Here is a 17,499-nt window from a genome sequence, read left to right on the forward strand (position 1 = left end):
TTCATATGAATTTTTTTTTAATAAGAATTCTTCCAAGCAAGAATCATAGCCAGGTTAATAACGTTTGTAATAAACCAAACCGTTTGTAAATCAGTCAAGATTTCAGCGGGTTAAGAGTATTTTTGTTTGTGCAGATCACTCACCTTAAAGCAGTAGTTAACTGTAGCAAGATGGCCGCCGGTGAACTACGCGGGAGACTCCGCCTTGCGCCATCTAGCCTTTATACATATCTATGGGTACACCTACCGAGAGGATCGCTTTTGGCTTCCTAGTTCCAACGGTTTAGAATATGAAGCCATCGTCCAAACGCATCCAACATGAAACCAATTGTATGCAGAGATGATTGACTAGCCCTCTAGCTCCCTGCCAGTCTGCTGCTCGCAGAGACTGAGAGGGACAAAAAGATACAGTGTGATGCAGCCAAGCGATCCAAGGAAGTGCTTGGGCTTTGACATGGGGGTGGGGAATGCTTCATGTTCGTATTTGTGTGTGTTTCAGAAACACGCAGTGCCACGTATATATATGGGTGCGTTCCCAAGTACACACACGCGTGGACCACAAGTGTGTACTTGTTTTTCACTAACCTATTGTGTACGAGTTGTGCATACAGTGTACACCCTTCTGCGTCGGAGCTCGCCAATGAAAATGGAAACAGACGCTGAGAAAGACCCATGCGACTCGGAGGCCAGTGCTCAGCCTGGAACTATAGGGTCCTCGAGTGTTTCTGATACACACTTAGATGAAAATGTGTCTCTATGACATTTTTCATACACACAAAGTCAGATACACGACTTTTGTGAGTTTTGTTTGCTTGCTCATTGCATCCCCACACCCTCATACACCCTTTTCTGGTCTTCCCTGCTCCCTACTGTGTGTGTGTGTGTGTGTGTGTGTGTGTGTGTGTCTGTGTCTGTGTCTGTGTGTGTGTGTGTGTGTGTGTGTGTGTGTGTGTGTGTGTGTGTGTGTGTGTGTGTGTGTGTGTGTGAGAGAGAGAGTATATGTCTCTTATATTTTCAATAATGTGTGTCCCCGAGTCCCCGTTCAGGTCGCAGTGGAACTTGGCCAGGAAGCGGGCATGGCACATAGGAAAGTGTGTTGTTTTGATTGAGGTTTCCGACGCACACACCAAGCGGGACCCGTGTGATTGCTTTCTCTCGCCACATTCACAGTCCTGGATATCTCCTGTGTCTTTTCTACCGCATTGCTGAGTATTCCCATCATCATCATCATCCTCCACATCATCATCTGCATCGTCCACAACGAGTTCCCCTACGACCTCAGCTGCAGCGGAGCTTGGCCAGGAAGTAGGCGACGCTGAGGAAGATCCAGACCACCAGGAGGTTGGGGCTGAGGGCCAGCAGAGGGAGGGAGTAGAGGAGGCTGGGGTCCAGACGGAAGTCACGCACAGGCAGCAGGCCGCTCAGATTCTTCTGGATCACCCCCTCCCTCGTCCCAATGCTAATGGCAAGAGGAGGCGGAGGGAGGTGGGAGGGAGGAGGAGGTGGGAGAGAAGGAGGGAGGGAGGGTTGTGAAGAAAGGAAGGAAGGAGAGAAGGGATGGGTGGTGGGAGAAGGGGGGTAGAGATAGAGAGTGAGAGAAGAGGGAGGAGAGATGGGGGATGGATGTTGTGTGTTCATGTGGGGGGGGGGGTAGAGGGAGGGGACAGGAGGTGGTGGTGGGAGAGAACGGGAGAATGGGGGAATGGGGGGTGCGGAGGGTGTAGGAGGACAGAGAGAGGGTTGGGAAGGGAAGAGCGAGAGGCGGGATGAACGGTAGGAGGCAGAATTGGGAGGAGGGAGAGGTGAGGGAGGGTGGAGAGGAAAGTGAGAAGGAGAGGAGAGGAGAGGAGAGGAGAGGAGAGGAGAGAAGAAGGGAGGGACGACGAGTGGACAGTGTGGGAGGGCGGCCAGACAGACAGATGGCAGGTACCCATGCATGTGTCCACAGATGGAATGGTCAAAAGATTTAAAGGCAATCGAACCACAACGATGAAGCAGTCAAGTCACAGCCATGATCATGTTAGAATGGGAAATATGGGGATTTAGGTTTGTAAAAATAATAATAAATAAACAAAAAACAAGTAATATATAAATATGAATAGGAATAAATAAAAGCATAAAACAAATATAAACATGGAAAAAAGATGAATGAAAACAAACAGCCAAGAAAATAAAAAGCAAATAAATAAATATAATCAAGAAAGTAAATACACATGTAATCCAAAGAATAAGACAACAATGAACAAGATATTCATGTAAGAAACACAAATCAATAAATAAACAATCAAAACCCAACAAAATAAATAAAAAAAAAAGAATTGAGTAGAGAAATAGTTCAAATGAGAAGTCGTGAGATGCGACATGTTGTCGACACAGGAAACAGAGGAAGAGAAAAGGGGGAAATAGAAAAAGAGAGGGAGAGGGGGCGATACAGAAGAGAAAAGTAAGAGATGTTCTACATATTTAAGAAAAGAAGAGAAGATTCAGCAATGGCTGCCCATGTTACACATTCCTAAGACATGGGGTGAGAGAGGGAGAGAGAGAAGGAAGGAAGGAAGGAAGGAGGGAAAAGCTTATTGGGTTCAACCCTGCTTCACCAAAAAACAATGCAGATTCATTTTGCACATAATCTCGCACACATCCAAAAAACTCTAAACAGCTTTTCTCACATTCATTTGGTTTGACAGTTATTGAGAGTAAATTTGTTTGAATATGGTCACCAGTAATATCATTGAGGACATTATATCCTTGTGTTAATTACAGCTCCGTGAAATGATGTAGATGAAAAACATAGCAATACCTTGTCTTATAGGGACTGCTGCCTTATCATTTAATCGAGCTGTAATTAAGACAATACAAGAATTCAATGTACCTGATGACATCACTGGTGGCCATATTCAAACTCAATTACTCTCAATAGCTGTTAAACAAAATTAATGTGTGCAGGGTTTTTGGATGTGGGCGTGATTATGTGCACAAAATAAATTCAGCATCCTGGTATCCTTTAAAGGATAACACTGGCGTGATTTCAAATGCATTCTTATTGCCAACATTGCCAACGAGTAATTCTAAACCCGCCCGATCTTCCCTCTGCCCGATTTGCCTTGAAGTCCACACACCAGTGATATCCATTTGTCAGGGGAATTAAGTTGGAACTCAATTCATGATTTGATAAAACACCTGTATTAAGAAATATACTGACATTTTGCCCAATAGGTTCTGCGGTCAATCTACCCACTGTATGACGAGAAGTGTCCAATTCACTCTTGTGTATACTAACACTTTAGCTGTATGTTTATTGGACAGTATTAGCAGCAGACGGTGGAATTGGTACCAATCTTCTTGTAATATTGGGCTGTCACTTGTCACCTCACTCACGATCTGGCAGGGGACATTTGTGGGACGCATGCGCAGCAGCGACTTTATCCTGCTCTGGCACAGCGCTGACCAAGTGTGGAGAGCAGTCAGACTGAGCGACTCCTTGAGCTGCATCTCCCTAAATCATCCTCGAATGCAATTGCTAAGATATTGACAACACAAAAACTGCCACTGGCTGCTAAAAAACACTTGTTGAGTTGTCATGTTTCTTCAACTGTAGAACACGTTTATTTCCCATTAACAATTAACATGCATACCATTGTGTATTTCCCGGTCTGTGCTTTTCAAGCTAATTGATGAGCAGAGGAGCGCTACAGTAGCTTAAATTGCGAGGGAACGGTCATTTACATTAACAACCTCAGTTCTCTGAATATCACCTGTACTAAAGGGGGCTTTGTGCTTGTTTAACCCGTTCACTGCCACACAACATATGGTTAACGGTCTGTAGTGTGGTAGTGAAAGGTTAACCTTCTGCCGTGGGGTAGTGAAAGGGTTAAACAAAACCTCAGATAGATGGACCTCAGATAGACCTTATAATTCTATGGTTACAAGTTACGACAATGTCAGTGTACTTCTTTAAGTGTTGCCCCCCCCCCCCCCCCCCAACTCATCCTCAATTCCGACTTCATACCCGAGAGAGAACAAAAGAGAACTAGGGAACGAGAGGGAGAAATGGAACAAGGGAAGGAGGGAGGGAAGAAAGATGGGGGGGGGGGGTATCTGTCAGCATTCAGCCATGCAGCACAGGGTGCATGCCTCTTTCCCTGCATGCTTTGTGCTTCGGAAGTCATCACGGCAAAATCAAAACAGATCCGTACCGAACCGAGCCGGGCCAAACCACAAAGTCACAAAAGGGGCAGCTTGGTAGCTTAGCATCAGCCAGGGAGGAGAAAGGAGAGAGAGAAAGAAAGAGAGAGAGGACAGGTGAAGGTGAAGAGGAAAAGGGTGAGGTAGCACCATGCAGGGTTCTTTGGGATGGTGCCAACTCTTTTATTGTACACAAATATGGTGCAGCAAGACATCCTGGGACATTGTTTTACAGTAGTGTACAGTTACACTCATTAAAACATAACATCAGTCACATTAGCACTCCTTTTGACATAACATAACAGTGGCATAGCACGTCTGCCCATGGTACATATACACACAAGTCACGTACACTTCAACTCAGACACAGACATGTACATGGCAGTGGCCTGCCTTGTTCGAACACACAGAACAAAAAAGGGGTTCAAGTATGTTTTTCAGCTTGGGACCCAAAGGGGATATTCTCGTGTGGTACGCTTTCCCACCAACTATAGACTTGTGGCCCACTTTGGCTCCCAAGTCATACTTTAGGACACTCACACAGTGCAATGATGAGAGGTTCCCTCGTTTCCAACACACCCCTATGCTGATCTTTTAAAAAGGAGTTCATTACAGTACAATTCATTATAGGAGACATTGCATTACAGTGCAGACCAGAGATCATCGTCTGTGCTCCCAATCCTAGACTTTAAAACTGATCCCAGGACACTGTTCCACTTGATAACCCCCAGGGACATGCCCAAAATACACACTACCCACTCATACCCTTTTCCATGTAAGCTAGGTTCCTATGTATGTACTCACCCTAGTCTATGGCACGTAATGACATCATATCCGGTGACATCATATCAATGACATCATCACATCAATGACATCATATCCGGTGTATTGGTAAATAAACGGCATGATACATGGGCGTCATTTTAAGGCGATGTAGATGGGGCAATATTGCCAGCAACTGTGACCAATAGTATTTATTTTTTTATGGACACGAAGACTGTTTTTGAGCCATTTAACACTTATTGTCACTGCTGCAGGCAATGTTGTCCACTAAACGACGTGTTCCTCACTAACTAAAAAGCGATTGATTCATCATCGCTCCAAAAGGTTAAAGCTTAAAGAAAAGGAGGAAGTTCCATCCTTTCATTTTCACCAATCCTTTTCCCCCCCTCTCAGCAGGCAGGGTCAGATAACAGGGGGATGAGGATGGAGGAGGAGAAATAGGGGGATGAGGATGGTCGAAGATGGAGAAAATACAATTCGGAGGTGATGGGTTAAGTGCTCCACAGACACAAATGAGATAGACAGACGGTAGACAGACTGCAGAGATTAACTGAACACATACAGATTAGACAAACAGACAAGACAAATGGACCGACAGACAAACAGACTGAATGACAAGGAAGTGTAATCACTCATGTCGTACGAGCAGAATTTAAAGAGAATGTAGGCAGTCTGGGGTAGCATTGGAGCAAGCGAACACAAGCGGGAGTATCAGGGTCAGATCTCAGCAGATGTTCTTTTTTTATTTTTCTACTCAGGCAGTGTGAAGGCCACCTACCTCCGCATGCAGTCGAGGGCCTGTGTGAAGACCTGGGGCGCCATGCCGTGCTCGTGCTGCAGGATCAGACACTGCTCCAGGGTCACCGACATGGCCGTCCGATCCTTGGCGCTCTTGCAGCTGGTGAAGCGCACGCCGTTCAACCTGCGGCAGATCTGAGGATGAAGACGGGGAAGGAAGGGAAAAAAGAAAAGGACAATATTAACCCTTTCACTACAGCGCTACCACAGGGTTAACCCTTTCACTGCGACAATCAGAAGGTTAACCCTTTCACTGACACACAACAAATGATTAACCCTTTCACAACCACACTACAGAAGGTTAACCCTTTCACTACCACGCTACAGACAGTTAAGCGTCTGTAGTGTGGTAGTGAAAGGTTAACCTTCTGTAGTGTGGTACTGAAAGGGTTAAACCACATGGCTGCATGTTTGCATCGAGCCTAAACCACAGCCTGTTTAACGGGTGACATGTGGAAGAAGAAGAGGGGGGATGCAGAGCTTGGGGAAACAAAATTAGCCCAATGTCACTGATGAAATGCACCTCATTCATTTATTTTCGGAATATACATACTGTAAAAAAAACTTCAAATGAACTTAAAATTATTTGGGTTCCAAATAGACGCTTGTCCCAAATAAAGGCGGGTATTTTTATGCATTTTGACAAAGGTCTCAATTAGAAGCCCGGTCTACATTAATTGTTTATCTGGTTGCCATCGACGATGCAAAGCAGTTTTCACTGCTTTACTTTTAATGTACATGTTATGATATGATATGATACATTTATTTATATTGCGCCCCTTAAACCAATAGTTACATCGGGCCCGGGAAAAAAGAAAAACAGAAAGACAGGAACAATATGAAAACAGAAAAAAATACATGCAGGCCAACCAAGCAGATAGAGAAGGGACGGACATAATACACCAGTCATACTACAATACAAAACAAGCTCATGGATTTTGTATGGCGAAAAGGTGGGTTTTGAACATGGCCTTGCAGATTTTAAGTTTAGTGGGAGCTTGTTCCAGAGTTTCGGCGCTGCGACTGCAAATGCCCGGTTTCCCTTCACCAGTCTAGTCTGAATTAAATAAATATCATAATAATAAATACGACTATCTGTATCATTAACAATAATACGTTTTACATTCATAGTCATGACTCAACAAGGAATCGTGAGCACTACACGAACACTGCAAATGACAGTGAATAATTAAATAAGAACTAAAGCCAATCGTGTGGATATAGCTATAGTGGAATAGATTGTATTAATATTCCATATACTGTCTTGTTCTATATTGTTATTATTTATTGTTGGTTTTATTTATTTATTACATTGCTTAGTGCGCACATCATAAGAGCCAGTGGAAAAACATCTTACTGTTCACGAGTTGAACCCCACACAAATGACAACAGACACAAAGGATAAGTTTAACGAATTCCATATACATCTATAGTTTATTACAACATTGAGTGCCACGCCCCTTCCGGGAAGTGACCACTTCCGTGCCGCCCATTAAACCCATGTAAATGTAGTTGTAGTTTGTAGAACTAAACCTATATTTTATAGTATCGCTATGGGTCTAATAACGGCGTCAAGTCTCATTGAGCTACTTCTGGTCAACGTGCAAAAAACAGATTATTTTTTCATCCGTACATTTCCGTTTTATACCGTTTTGAATATGAACATAGTCCGGCCGCTTCTGAGCAATTCCAGGCAAAAGACACGAAAACAGCGTTTTTGTGTAATTCAATAAACACGTTGTCATTTTTCGCCTGCTTATCGAATCTTCCTGAAATCAATGCTAGATCATCACTATTATCCTTTGTGGTGCACGCATGCAATGCCCCGCCCCCCCCCCCCCCCCTGCATCTCAACGGCAGAACAGCCAGACACATAAACACATATAGCTTCAATCACAGTAGAAATAAATATCAGATCAACGCAAGCTTTCATATATAGTGTCGTTACCTGGTCTCTGAAGTAATGCAAAAAAAAGAATCCAATAATCTCATCGCCATTCCAGTTATCCACAGCGATCGTCCCTCCGACGTTATTGGGCATTGCTCTTCAACGGGCGGGCGGGGTCAGTTGTCCAAGCCATCCCTATAAGCGTGTGTTTTGCCGGAGTGTTTAGGACCCGCCCCCATGCCGCAGCTAGGTATAGAAAATAAACAAACCCATTTCTAACCGGGTGCATTACTGGCCGAAGGCGTTAGAGGGCGGTATAATACCGTCTGCCAGCTTAGACGCACTCAGAACAGTATGCACAAAGTGTCCCGCTGAATTATGAATGGATATAGATAATAAAAGAAATACTGTGACAGAAATGTAGATCTACGTTTCCGGAACTCAACGATCGGATGACAGGACCGTAGATCTATGTGAACGGCACTCAAAGTGTAAACGATGCAGCATCCTGATGCAGATACATACGGAGATGCACGCTGGCCACCTGCGCTCAGTGCACACACACAAGTACTGTATATGTGTGTAATGAATAGTTCCAGCAACAGTAGGCTTCTATTATTCTAATGCCTTGTTTTATTAGGAGAACCAGGGGTAAGCGTATATATGGTACTGTAAGAGCCAATTTACATGGTTGTAGTGCCATGTGTTATATTTTATGCATTTGTTTTGTTTATGTATTTTTGTTGAGTTCTGCCTGTATACATTGTGCCTGCCAGCCTGCCAAATTGGGTTTGTGGCATCAGTTCCTGTTGCTCACCAGTAGGTGACATACGTAGCTACTTAATGGGTAACAGGACTGATGACAGCAGGTGCGTTTGGTTACCGGCAGAACCTAACAGTTTTTGACCGTCGTCGTCACGTCTCGTCACATCGACACGGCACGTTATCATTGTTTGGTGAATCGTTTTTTTGTAGTATAGGAATGTTATGTTGTGCAAGATATTACCGTTGGCGTTACTTCATATCACATGCAAATTGTGCATCGATTATCGTTTCGTGTAAATAAACCCAGTTGGGGGTATTATTGCAACGGACCTTGTGGACATTCTATTTTTGGATCAGACGAGTAGCCTTCACAAGCCACAGACGCGTCAACTATATGTCATTCATGGGAACCCAGCTGCAATGATTCTGCAATCTGTTAATAAAGTTTTCAATACATTTTGCCCACGTACGGAGAACGTTTCACGCGTTCAGGAATCCGGAGGAGGATTTCCGTAAAATTGTTAGTAATTTTTTTTTTACAAAGATAGTTATGAAGATATTTACAAACATGTTCGAGAATAAGGTCAATCTCGGTATCCAAGCTGATAGAATCACGGCATTAATGGAAAGAGCAGGAGCCAAGTCATATCGATCATCTTTTCCTAAGCACCACTGGGGATCTGGTGCAGAATTAATATATTCATATATTTAACATTTAAAAAAAAATTATGAGCAAACTAAATTAGTTAAGATTGGACATTTGAAAACCTTCGATCTGTGAGCGCATTCGCACACTGGGTATTCAAGCTGAGAACACAACCCTTGCACCCACTGTTTCTCCCCTCCCCTTTTCCTAGAGACGAAAAGTAACCTGTTGTAACCCGAGCGCCCCCTACTGGTTGATACCGTTAATACGGCAACCACCGGAAACAACTCGGCAGGGGTAGACCGTCCGAATGGCTACATCTGTAAGTGTTAATACCGGTACATGTCATACAACATACAAGTAATATCCATACTGGTTTAAATAAAAAAAATTATAGAATTTCCCATCTTTGCTGAGCAAGACTTTTGTGTAATGGGAATTAGAGGCCCGTCCCATAATAGATACCTGTCCCAAATAAAGGCGAGGTTAATTCAGTGATTGAAGCAAACATAACATCATGTTTCACCTCTGCTGCCTGCCAGAGGATGTCCACGTTCTTGTTCTTCCTGGCGTGGACGTTCTGACCCAGAAACCTCAGCAGCTCTGGAAGACAGGTCTGAGAACGGGACCGTGGGAGGCCTGCAGGGCAGGTGTGAGTTAGCATGTTGGCACACTGAACAAACGGCTACACTTGCATGTCATTTACCTACAATTGTGTCGTTTGTTAAACAAGCAAATATAGCAAATATATTTTTTACAGGACTAATGAGGTGCCTTGGAGCCTTGATGGCCCAGAAGGAGAAGAGCACTTTCATCAGTAATTGCATCTTCACAAACTGAACCCAAATTGTAGGACTCTTATTATTATTTATTTGACGTTTTACAAATTTAATTTTTATTTTTTTTTACACATTATTATCCTTCTGCAAATTAATGTAATTAATGACCTCTGACCTCTGGAATCTGGCATATATTTCAGTATCTGAAATATTAAAGAAACAAACCATATTGCTGCTGGTATGCCAGATATGCGCTCGTCAGGGAAAAAAATATTCAGCATGGAAAAAGAAAATAACTAAAAATTAATGAAAGTATTAGTTAACTAGTACTCTTAACACATTGGTCACCAAGAACGAGTTACGCCGTTTTTGCCCGCCATGCGTTGAATGCCAAGAACGACTTACGCCGTTTTTGGGATCAATATAAAAAAGTTTCACCCATGGCATTCATAATTCATCCAGCCAACCTCCGGACTGCAGCGGGACCCTGTATGAGATTGCAACGCCTCAATACTGCTGCCTGGTGGATGGTCGGGCGAGTTACACTCTCACCAAAACCGGAAGTGGCGCTGGTGCGTCGAGGAAATCCCTCCGGCAGTAATATCTTGTTACGGGACTCCAGACAAACACTCGGGTGCATGGGATCGCTTTCTAAACTTAATAATCAATATGATTTCGGCGTTTATTGCACCATACAAACCGGAAATGGATCTAGGAGATCGGCGTCAAATAATTGGGATCTTTTTCCTCCAGTCTCATCGGCGAACGGTAAGAGGACAGTAACGTTATTTTCAGCCCGATTGTTTATTAATTTCACTGCAAACCATCTGATCAATATATCAACCCATACTAAATAAAGCCGTTACTGACGATCAAGGAATTATAAACGACCCCCCCCCCCCTTTCCTTCACGCATGATGAAGCATAATGTATACCGATCATATACATTTAAATTTTTTAATATAGCGTGTATAGGAAAGAAACGCCAATCGATAATCTATCATATGCGTCAGGGCCTATAACTCTCGTTTTTGGAATTACAGCAGAAAACCTTAAAAACATACTTATATTCTAAACGGTATTAACACAACAATGTATGAATGAAGAAATGTAACGTTCCCACATCCTGAACAATAGATAATCGATGTTGAATGGGCCATAGTAATGTCAATATAGCAATACAATTTTAAAAGTTATAGCCCTGCACAATTAATGGAAGCGGACAGTGACGGGTAGCCTTCAGGAGAGGTGTTAGTTGGACAATGCCTAGGCTATCCGTCACTGTCCGCTTCCATTCATTGTGCTAAGCTAGGCTAATGTGCAGCCAGATAGCTTCCTACTGAACGCACAGAGAAGAAACTGGTATCTATCTTCTTGTCTCTCTCTGGAGAAGACGGTTAGCTAATTTCCCCAGATGTTAGCGTGTTCCTTTAAAGTATGACTTGGGAGCCAAAGAATAAGCCTGGAACATAGACAGTCCCTAGGGGATAACTGTTAGCACTAAAATTAAAAACAGCCCATTTGGATGCTAAAGTAAACCAACGATTCTATAAATACACAAAGCTTGCCTCCAATTCATTACCAAAGCACTAAATCCACGGTTTGTCTCTTGACGTCAGTACAGATGTGCATTTTCTGGTTTATTTTTTTTTTCTTTTAGGGGGAATTATTCATGTTCAATGTTGATTTAATTATATAAAATCACTGGAGTAACAAATACATCTTATTCAGATGGATCTTTACCTTGAAATAATGGAGAAATATACAGTTTCACGGCTGACAGTATACTTACAGTCTTCAGGCAGAACCTCTTTGAACTGTTCATAGTAAGAGTTGAGTCTGGCCAGAGATTCCAGGTTGATCATCTCCTGAAGAGATGTATCTCCGAACCTAGAGCGCACGTTAACACACGCACACACACACGCACGTTAACACACTTACACACAGACAGAGGGTGAGCTCAATTAATCCTTCCTCCATTTTTATAAGATAAGATAAGATATTAATTTATTGATCCCCTTGGGGAAATTCAGGCATCATAGCAGCATGGGGGAGAGGAGGTACAGGTACAGTAGTAGAAGACATGGTAGACATAGAATTATAGTACAGTGGAGAAGTAAAAAGAAAAATAGAATAAAAATAGGCAGTGTAAACAATATAACAATATAATTAACTCTGGACATGCACATTATGGGCAAGTAGGCAGTGAAAAAAGGTCAAGGTGCAAGATGAGGGTATGTATGCCCTCTCAGTTATATTTGCCCTACAATAAATATAGTTACAATATATATATATATATATATATATATAATATATAGTCTAAAATGCAAAAAATTTGAAATATATGCTCTGGTGAAGTAAGTATACACATAACGTGCAGTATGAATACCGCATATGCCGTGATATACTTCATACGTTATATTGTCCGTTTAGGTAGTCCATTATGACCTTGTACGTTGCTTGTTGATTCACACACTGCACCCTGTTCATCACCCTCCCTCCCTCCCTCCCTCCCTCCCTCCCTCCCTCCCTCCCTCCCTCCCTCCCTCACTTCTCTGCCAGTGTCTGCTGCTCGTTGATGCCCACGTTGAACAGCACAGGCTGGACCCTCAGCAGCATTCCGTTCTGAATCTCCCTCGGCAACGCGTCAAACATGGTCCCTGGCAACGGGATGCGGACATTGAAGCCATCCCGGTTACCGGTGATGACGGGCAGCATGTCGGGAGCGGCGGACCCCGTCGCCTGGGTAACCTGAAAGGCAACGTTGGAAGAGTTCAAAGGTGACCGAAAAGAACATCTGTTAGGCCTCAAGGAAAAAGTTAATAATTGGATTTGAAACGAATTGGGAAACAAAAAGCTTCAAGGTTCTGCTTGATTAACTTTCAGTTCAATTAATAAAAAATTTAAAACGGCGGTCAGGTGGCGTAGCGGAGATTGCGTTCGTCACCAACGCCGGAGATGCTGGATTTGCGTGTTCGAATCCAGCTCCCGGCGTTGTCACCAGCTTGGCTGGCCGTTCACACTAATACAATTGGCAGTATTAGAGGGTGGGAAAGCTGGTGGGGTGGGTCCTGGGTGTTGTGGACAGCGACCCCTACAGTTCGGTCGGGGCGCCTGCTCAGCAAGGGTAGGATCTGGAGAGAGGTAGTGCGGCCTCCCACACGTTACACTCTCCCAGTGAGAATCTGCGCGGCCAGGCTGGCTGCCGGCAGGCTGCACATGCGTCGGAGGAAAGCATGTGACAGTCTCCGGCCTCTCGGACCAACAGTAGGGGAAAGTGCGCAACAACCAGGAAGGGTGGGATGGGAGAAAAATCGGAAAAAAAGAAGGATGGAAAAAGATAATAAAAAATAAAAAATAAAAAAAATGTAAAACATAAAACTGCAAATCATTGGCTAATGATGGAGCCGTCATTACTTGATAGGTTGGATATGAAGTCCGTTTTGAGAAAATATTAGAAACTTTTGCGAAAACCCACTTCCTGAATCTATTGAATTGAGCTCAACCCTGGATTCAACAGGCATGGAGTGTGAATTAAAAATAAACTATTTCCATGGATTTCAACTGAAAACAGAGAGAAACACAAGTAGAAATATACCACTGTAATAACAGAAAACAAGCACTACACAATTTTGACAATATTTTAACCCAAAGAAACCATCACACAACAATTTCAGATCAGAGTAAAAATCACAGTCCATCTCAGGTTTTCTCACAGCAGTTGGATGAATATATTTTGGCTTGTAAGGCAACTTTAGACCAAATTAGTTTGAGAAAATAAAGAGCAACAATTAAAAACCAAAAACAAACAATCAATGATTTAACAATGGTGCTGTACCAAACAGATGCACTGTGATATACAGTAACATAACATAACAGTAACATCTCTCTACCTTAAAGGTGACATTACGTAGGTCCATGATGCCCACGCTCATGTCCTCCAGCATGGCCAGCTCTTCCCCTGCAGAACACACACACACATTGCGATTAAGTAGGCATGTGAGCATGCACACACACACAAATACGAGACAGAGGCATGGATATGTATGTATATGGAAAAGACGGAACCAATGTGCGTGTGTTTTTACCATAGGTGCTGAGTAGCGATTCGAACTGAGCCAGCAGGCCGATGGTGTAGAGCTGACGGAGGAAGCCGTCGTCACGGAGACAGTTCCTCAGTTTGATGATAAAACCGCAGATTAGCGCCGTGAGCTGGAGTGACAGAGTGCATTACCGTCATCAACATCATTCATTAACATCGCCGTTAGGGGAGGATCGTTAGTGAGAGGGTTTGTGTGAGAGAGAAAGATCTGTGTGATGAATAGAGAGGAGAGGTGAAAGAAAACAAAAATGAATGTCGATATTATGTTCTGTGTGTGTGTTTGATGATGTAGCTGTGAGCTGGAAGAAAAGACACATTAACGTCAGTGTGTGTGTGTGTGTGTGTGTGTGTGTGTGTGTGTGTGTGTGTGTGTGTGTGTGTGTGTGTGTGTGTGCCAGCGGGCATCCGTGTACTGCATGTGAATTAACACTGTGTATATAACACAGTTCAACATCGAGTTCCATATTTAGATCTGTTCATGAGGTTATGTAACAGAATTCATGTGTGTGTATTCATGTGACCATGATGTTTTACATACCATGCGTCTGTGTGTCTATATACTGTAGACCGGTCAAGTCTACAGTATGTTTTATTTCATCCAAACAGCAGAGACATTCTGTGATTGATTGGACATGCCTGGCAGGCTGACACAATGGAATCATTTACATTGTCATTTAGCTGACGCTTTTATCCAAAGCGACTTACAAGTTCTGTACGACAAGAAAGCAGGAAGGGTACAACCCTATCAGCTGAGTAACAATGTTCATCAAAGTGTTGAGTGCTACAGTGTAGGTTAGTATATTAGGACATGACAGTAAGGTTAGTTAGGGTTAGAATATTCTTTATTTATTTCTTTAGATAATTATTGAAGAAGTGTGTCTCCATCAGGCATATTCAAGCAAAATGGTCAGATTAATGGACCATGTGTATAACGATGGCACAGTCCTGGATTGGGGCCATTCAAGGTTTGTTTGAGCATGACTGCTTATACTGTTTTACAGAAGACAATGTATGAAGACAAAGTACGTATGAAGTATATCACGGCATACATACCTTATGCATACTGCACCTTATGTGTATACTGTATACTACTTCATCAGAGCATATATTTAGCATTTTTAGCATAACATTTTTTTTATTATATATATTAGATTAGATTAGCACACTGCACCTTATGTGTATACTGTATACTTACTTCATCAGAGCATATATTTAGCATTTAGCATTTTTTTTTATTATATGTATAATATATTAGATTATATATTAGTTATTAGATTATATATATATTGTAACTATATGTATTGTAGGACGAATATAACTGAGGGCATACATACCCTCATCTTGCACCTTGACCTTTTTACACTGCCTATTTTTTTGAGTTAATTATATTGTTATATTGTTTACACTGCCTATTTTTTTTGTACTTCTCCAATGTAATATAATTATATGACTTGTATCATGTCTTCTACTACCTGTACCTCCCCTCCCACCTCCCCCATGATGCTATGATGCCTGAAATTCCCCAAGGGGATCAATAAAGGAATATCTTCTCTTATCTGGACAGAAATGGCTACAGCGCTCAGTAGGAGGAAAGGGCCTCCCAAAATTGTGTATCTCACACATTCTTCCAGCGTGTGCACGAGGATGCACATGCACGCCACCGTGCCCTTATGCTTCAGTTTTGATTGGTCTATATAGGATCTTCCTCGAAATCGAACTAAGCGAACTGGCTGTCACTCGAAGGAGGTCGAACTCATTCCGACTTTGCAAAAGCCCGAAGTGAAACTTCACACAGACGCGGCGTAAACATCGTGAGAGCAAAGACAGCGGTGAAAATGGTCTTTGCAATCGTTTAGACGAGGCAGGAAATTCAGCTTGTAGAGACTATAGAACCACAACAGAAAACGGTCTATTCAGGTGGAAATGTGAATATAAACAAGAAGATTCCTTTGGATACTTTTAAAACTACGAAATCCTACGACGATTAGTCGACAAATAATTTATTCGATCAACTAATTGATTAGACTAAACTGCGATCAATTACTCGACACACAATCCTATGAATCTTAGTTGGGAAAAAAAGTTTTTTTTGTCAACAAAAGTGACAAATTCCCACGACTACTACTAGGCATGTCCCGATCCGATCACGTGATCGGGATCGGGGCCGATCACGTGAAGATTGGGATCGGCAACAAAATTAAATATCTGGGTTTTTTTTTTTTTTTATTCAACAAACATGACCATGTTCACGTCTTAAACTCATACTGAGGCCTTAGTTTTGGGTTTAAATTGCATATCATCATTCATTTATTTATTGTCACACAGAGCAGAAGAATTTTGCCAAAACAAACGCATTTCCTTTGATTTAATTATACATCAAATGATTTATGTCAAGGATTGCAATGCCTCGCTTGAATGAAGTAAACTTTTCACCTGGATAACGTCAACATTCAGGGTGAATGTAATGTGAGAAATTGGGATAAAAAAAAAATGTAAATAAAAAAATATATATATTATTTTTTTTATCTGATCGGGAAAGATCGGTATCGGTAGATACTCAAAATCACATGATCGGGATCGGATCGGGAGCAAATTTTTTTTATCGGGACATCCCTAACTACTACTAGTCACCAAATAATTCTGTTTAGTTCGAGGACAGACGCTGCCCCTGCTGACCGTTTGACAGAAGACGACGTCCCGTCTGAACTGCAGGGAGAGGTCCATGGCGATGGTGGGGGCGCTGTCCTGCATGAGGAGGAACACCATGGACTGTTTGGCCTTGTCGCTCATCATGGCCACGCACTCCGTGAGCGTGGTGAGGAGAGGGTACAGCGCCTCGCTCCACTCGCCTAGGAGCGTGGGCACGCACGTGCATAGACACACACACACACACACACACGCAAGCATTTACATGAATAGAGAGACACATGCATATGCACAAATAACACATGCACACACACACACACACACGAATATCACGTCTCCTTCTCTGCAATCGCATGATCACAAAATCTGATCAATTTCATCAACAAATCACTTTTATCAAGTATACACCGACCCAAAACACTCAAACCATTCAATGTTGTGAAGTACATTTTGAACTACTCTTTGTGAAGTCTTTGAATACATTGAAACAAGTGCTGGCAAACATAAACACAGACGGTACAGAGAGACTAGGGAGAGAGATACTTAAGGGCTAGGATACAGCAGAAGCGCTTGGCTGGGGGGCAGCTAAGGGGGTTGGGGGGTACTGAAAGAGAGAGATAATAAGAAGGGAGGGTGGCATGGAGAGGGGGAGAGCTCTTACCCGGGTAAGCCTCCTCCACACTGGGGCTCCCATCTGGAACAAGTGGGTGTAGTTGCAACATGCATGGTTAGGGGGCGCCATAAGCAACATGGCAGCATACAAACACACAAAGAAGACAAAAGACACACCAGACCTGGGTCAGATACTACCTCGAGTTACTTTCAAAATACCAATCGCTGCTGTTGCATGAAAACCCTCACAAAAAGGCTTCTTTTCCCCCTTAAAGATTTTACTTGGTACAGTAGGT

General features: G+C 42.7%; 1 protein-coding gene across 6 annotated transcripts in view; it reads right to left on the reverse strand.

Moving 5' to 3' along the window:
- LOC311242231 (inositol polyphosphate-4-phosphatase type I A-like) overlaps nucleotides 1-17,499 on the reverse strand; it is a gene marked incomplete at its 3' end in the record, with an annotated part of 159,729 nt that overhangs the window by 10,546 nt on the left and 131,684 nt on the right. For 2 of the 6 annotated variants that reach the window (XM_084331192.1, XM_084331190.1), the window contains 9 exons: nucleotides 17,253-17,285; nucleotides 16,622-16,794; nucleotides 13,932-14,055; nucleotides 13,737-13,804; nucleotides 12,395-12,594; nucleotides 11,636-11,733; nucleotides 9,591-9,703; nucleotides 5,746-5,900; nucleotides 1,278-1,458 (listed from right to left, as the gene is read on the reverse strand). In XM_084331192.1, coding sequence (XP_084187318.1) covers nucleotides 1,278-1,458; nucleotides 5,746-5,900; nucleotides 9,591-9,703; nucleotides 11,636-11,733; nucleotides 12,395-12,594; nucleotides 13,737-13,804; nucleotides 13,932-14,055; nucleotides 16,622-16,794; nucleotides 17,253-17,285 — 1,145 coding nt within the window. Of the gene's footprint in view, nucleotides 1-1,277; nucleotides 1,459-5,745; nucleotides 5,901-9,590; nucleotides 9,704-11,635; nucleotides 11,734-12,394; nucleotides 12,595-13,736; nucleotides 13,805-13,931; nucleotides 14,056-16,621; nucleotides 16,795-17,252; nucleotides 17,286-17,499 lie in introns of those variants that run through there. The other 4 variants (XM_084331194.1, XM_084331191.1, XM_084331193.1 and 1 more) reach the window with 3 other exon arrangements.

The sequence above is a fragment of the Notolepis coatsorum genome (assembly GCF_963971535.1).
Source record: "Notolepis coatsorum genome assembly, chromosome: 1".
Taxonomy (NCBI): Eukaryota; Metazoa; Chordata; class Actinopteri; order Aulopiformes; family Paralepididae; genus Notolepis; species Notolepis coatsorum.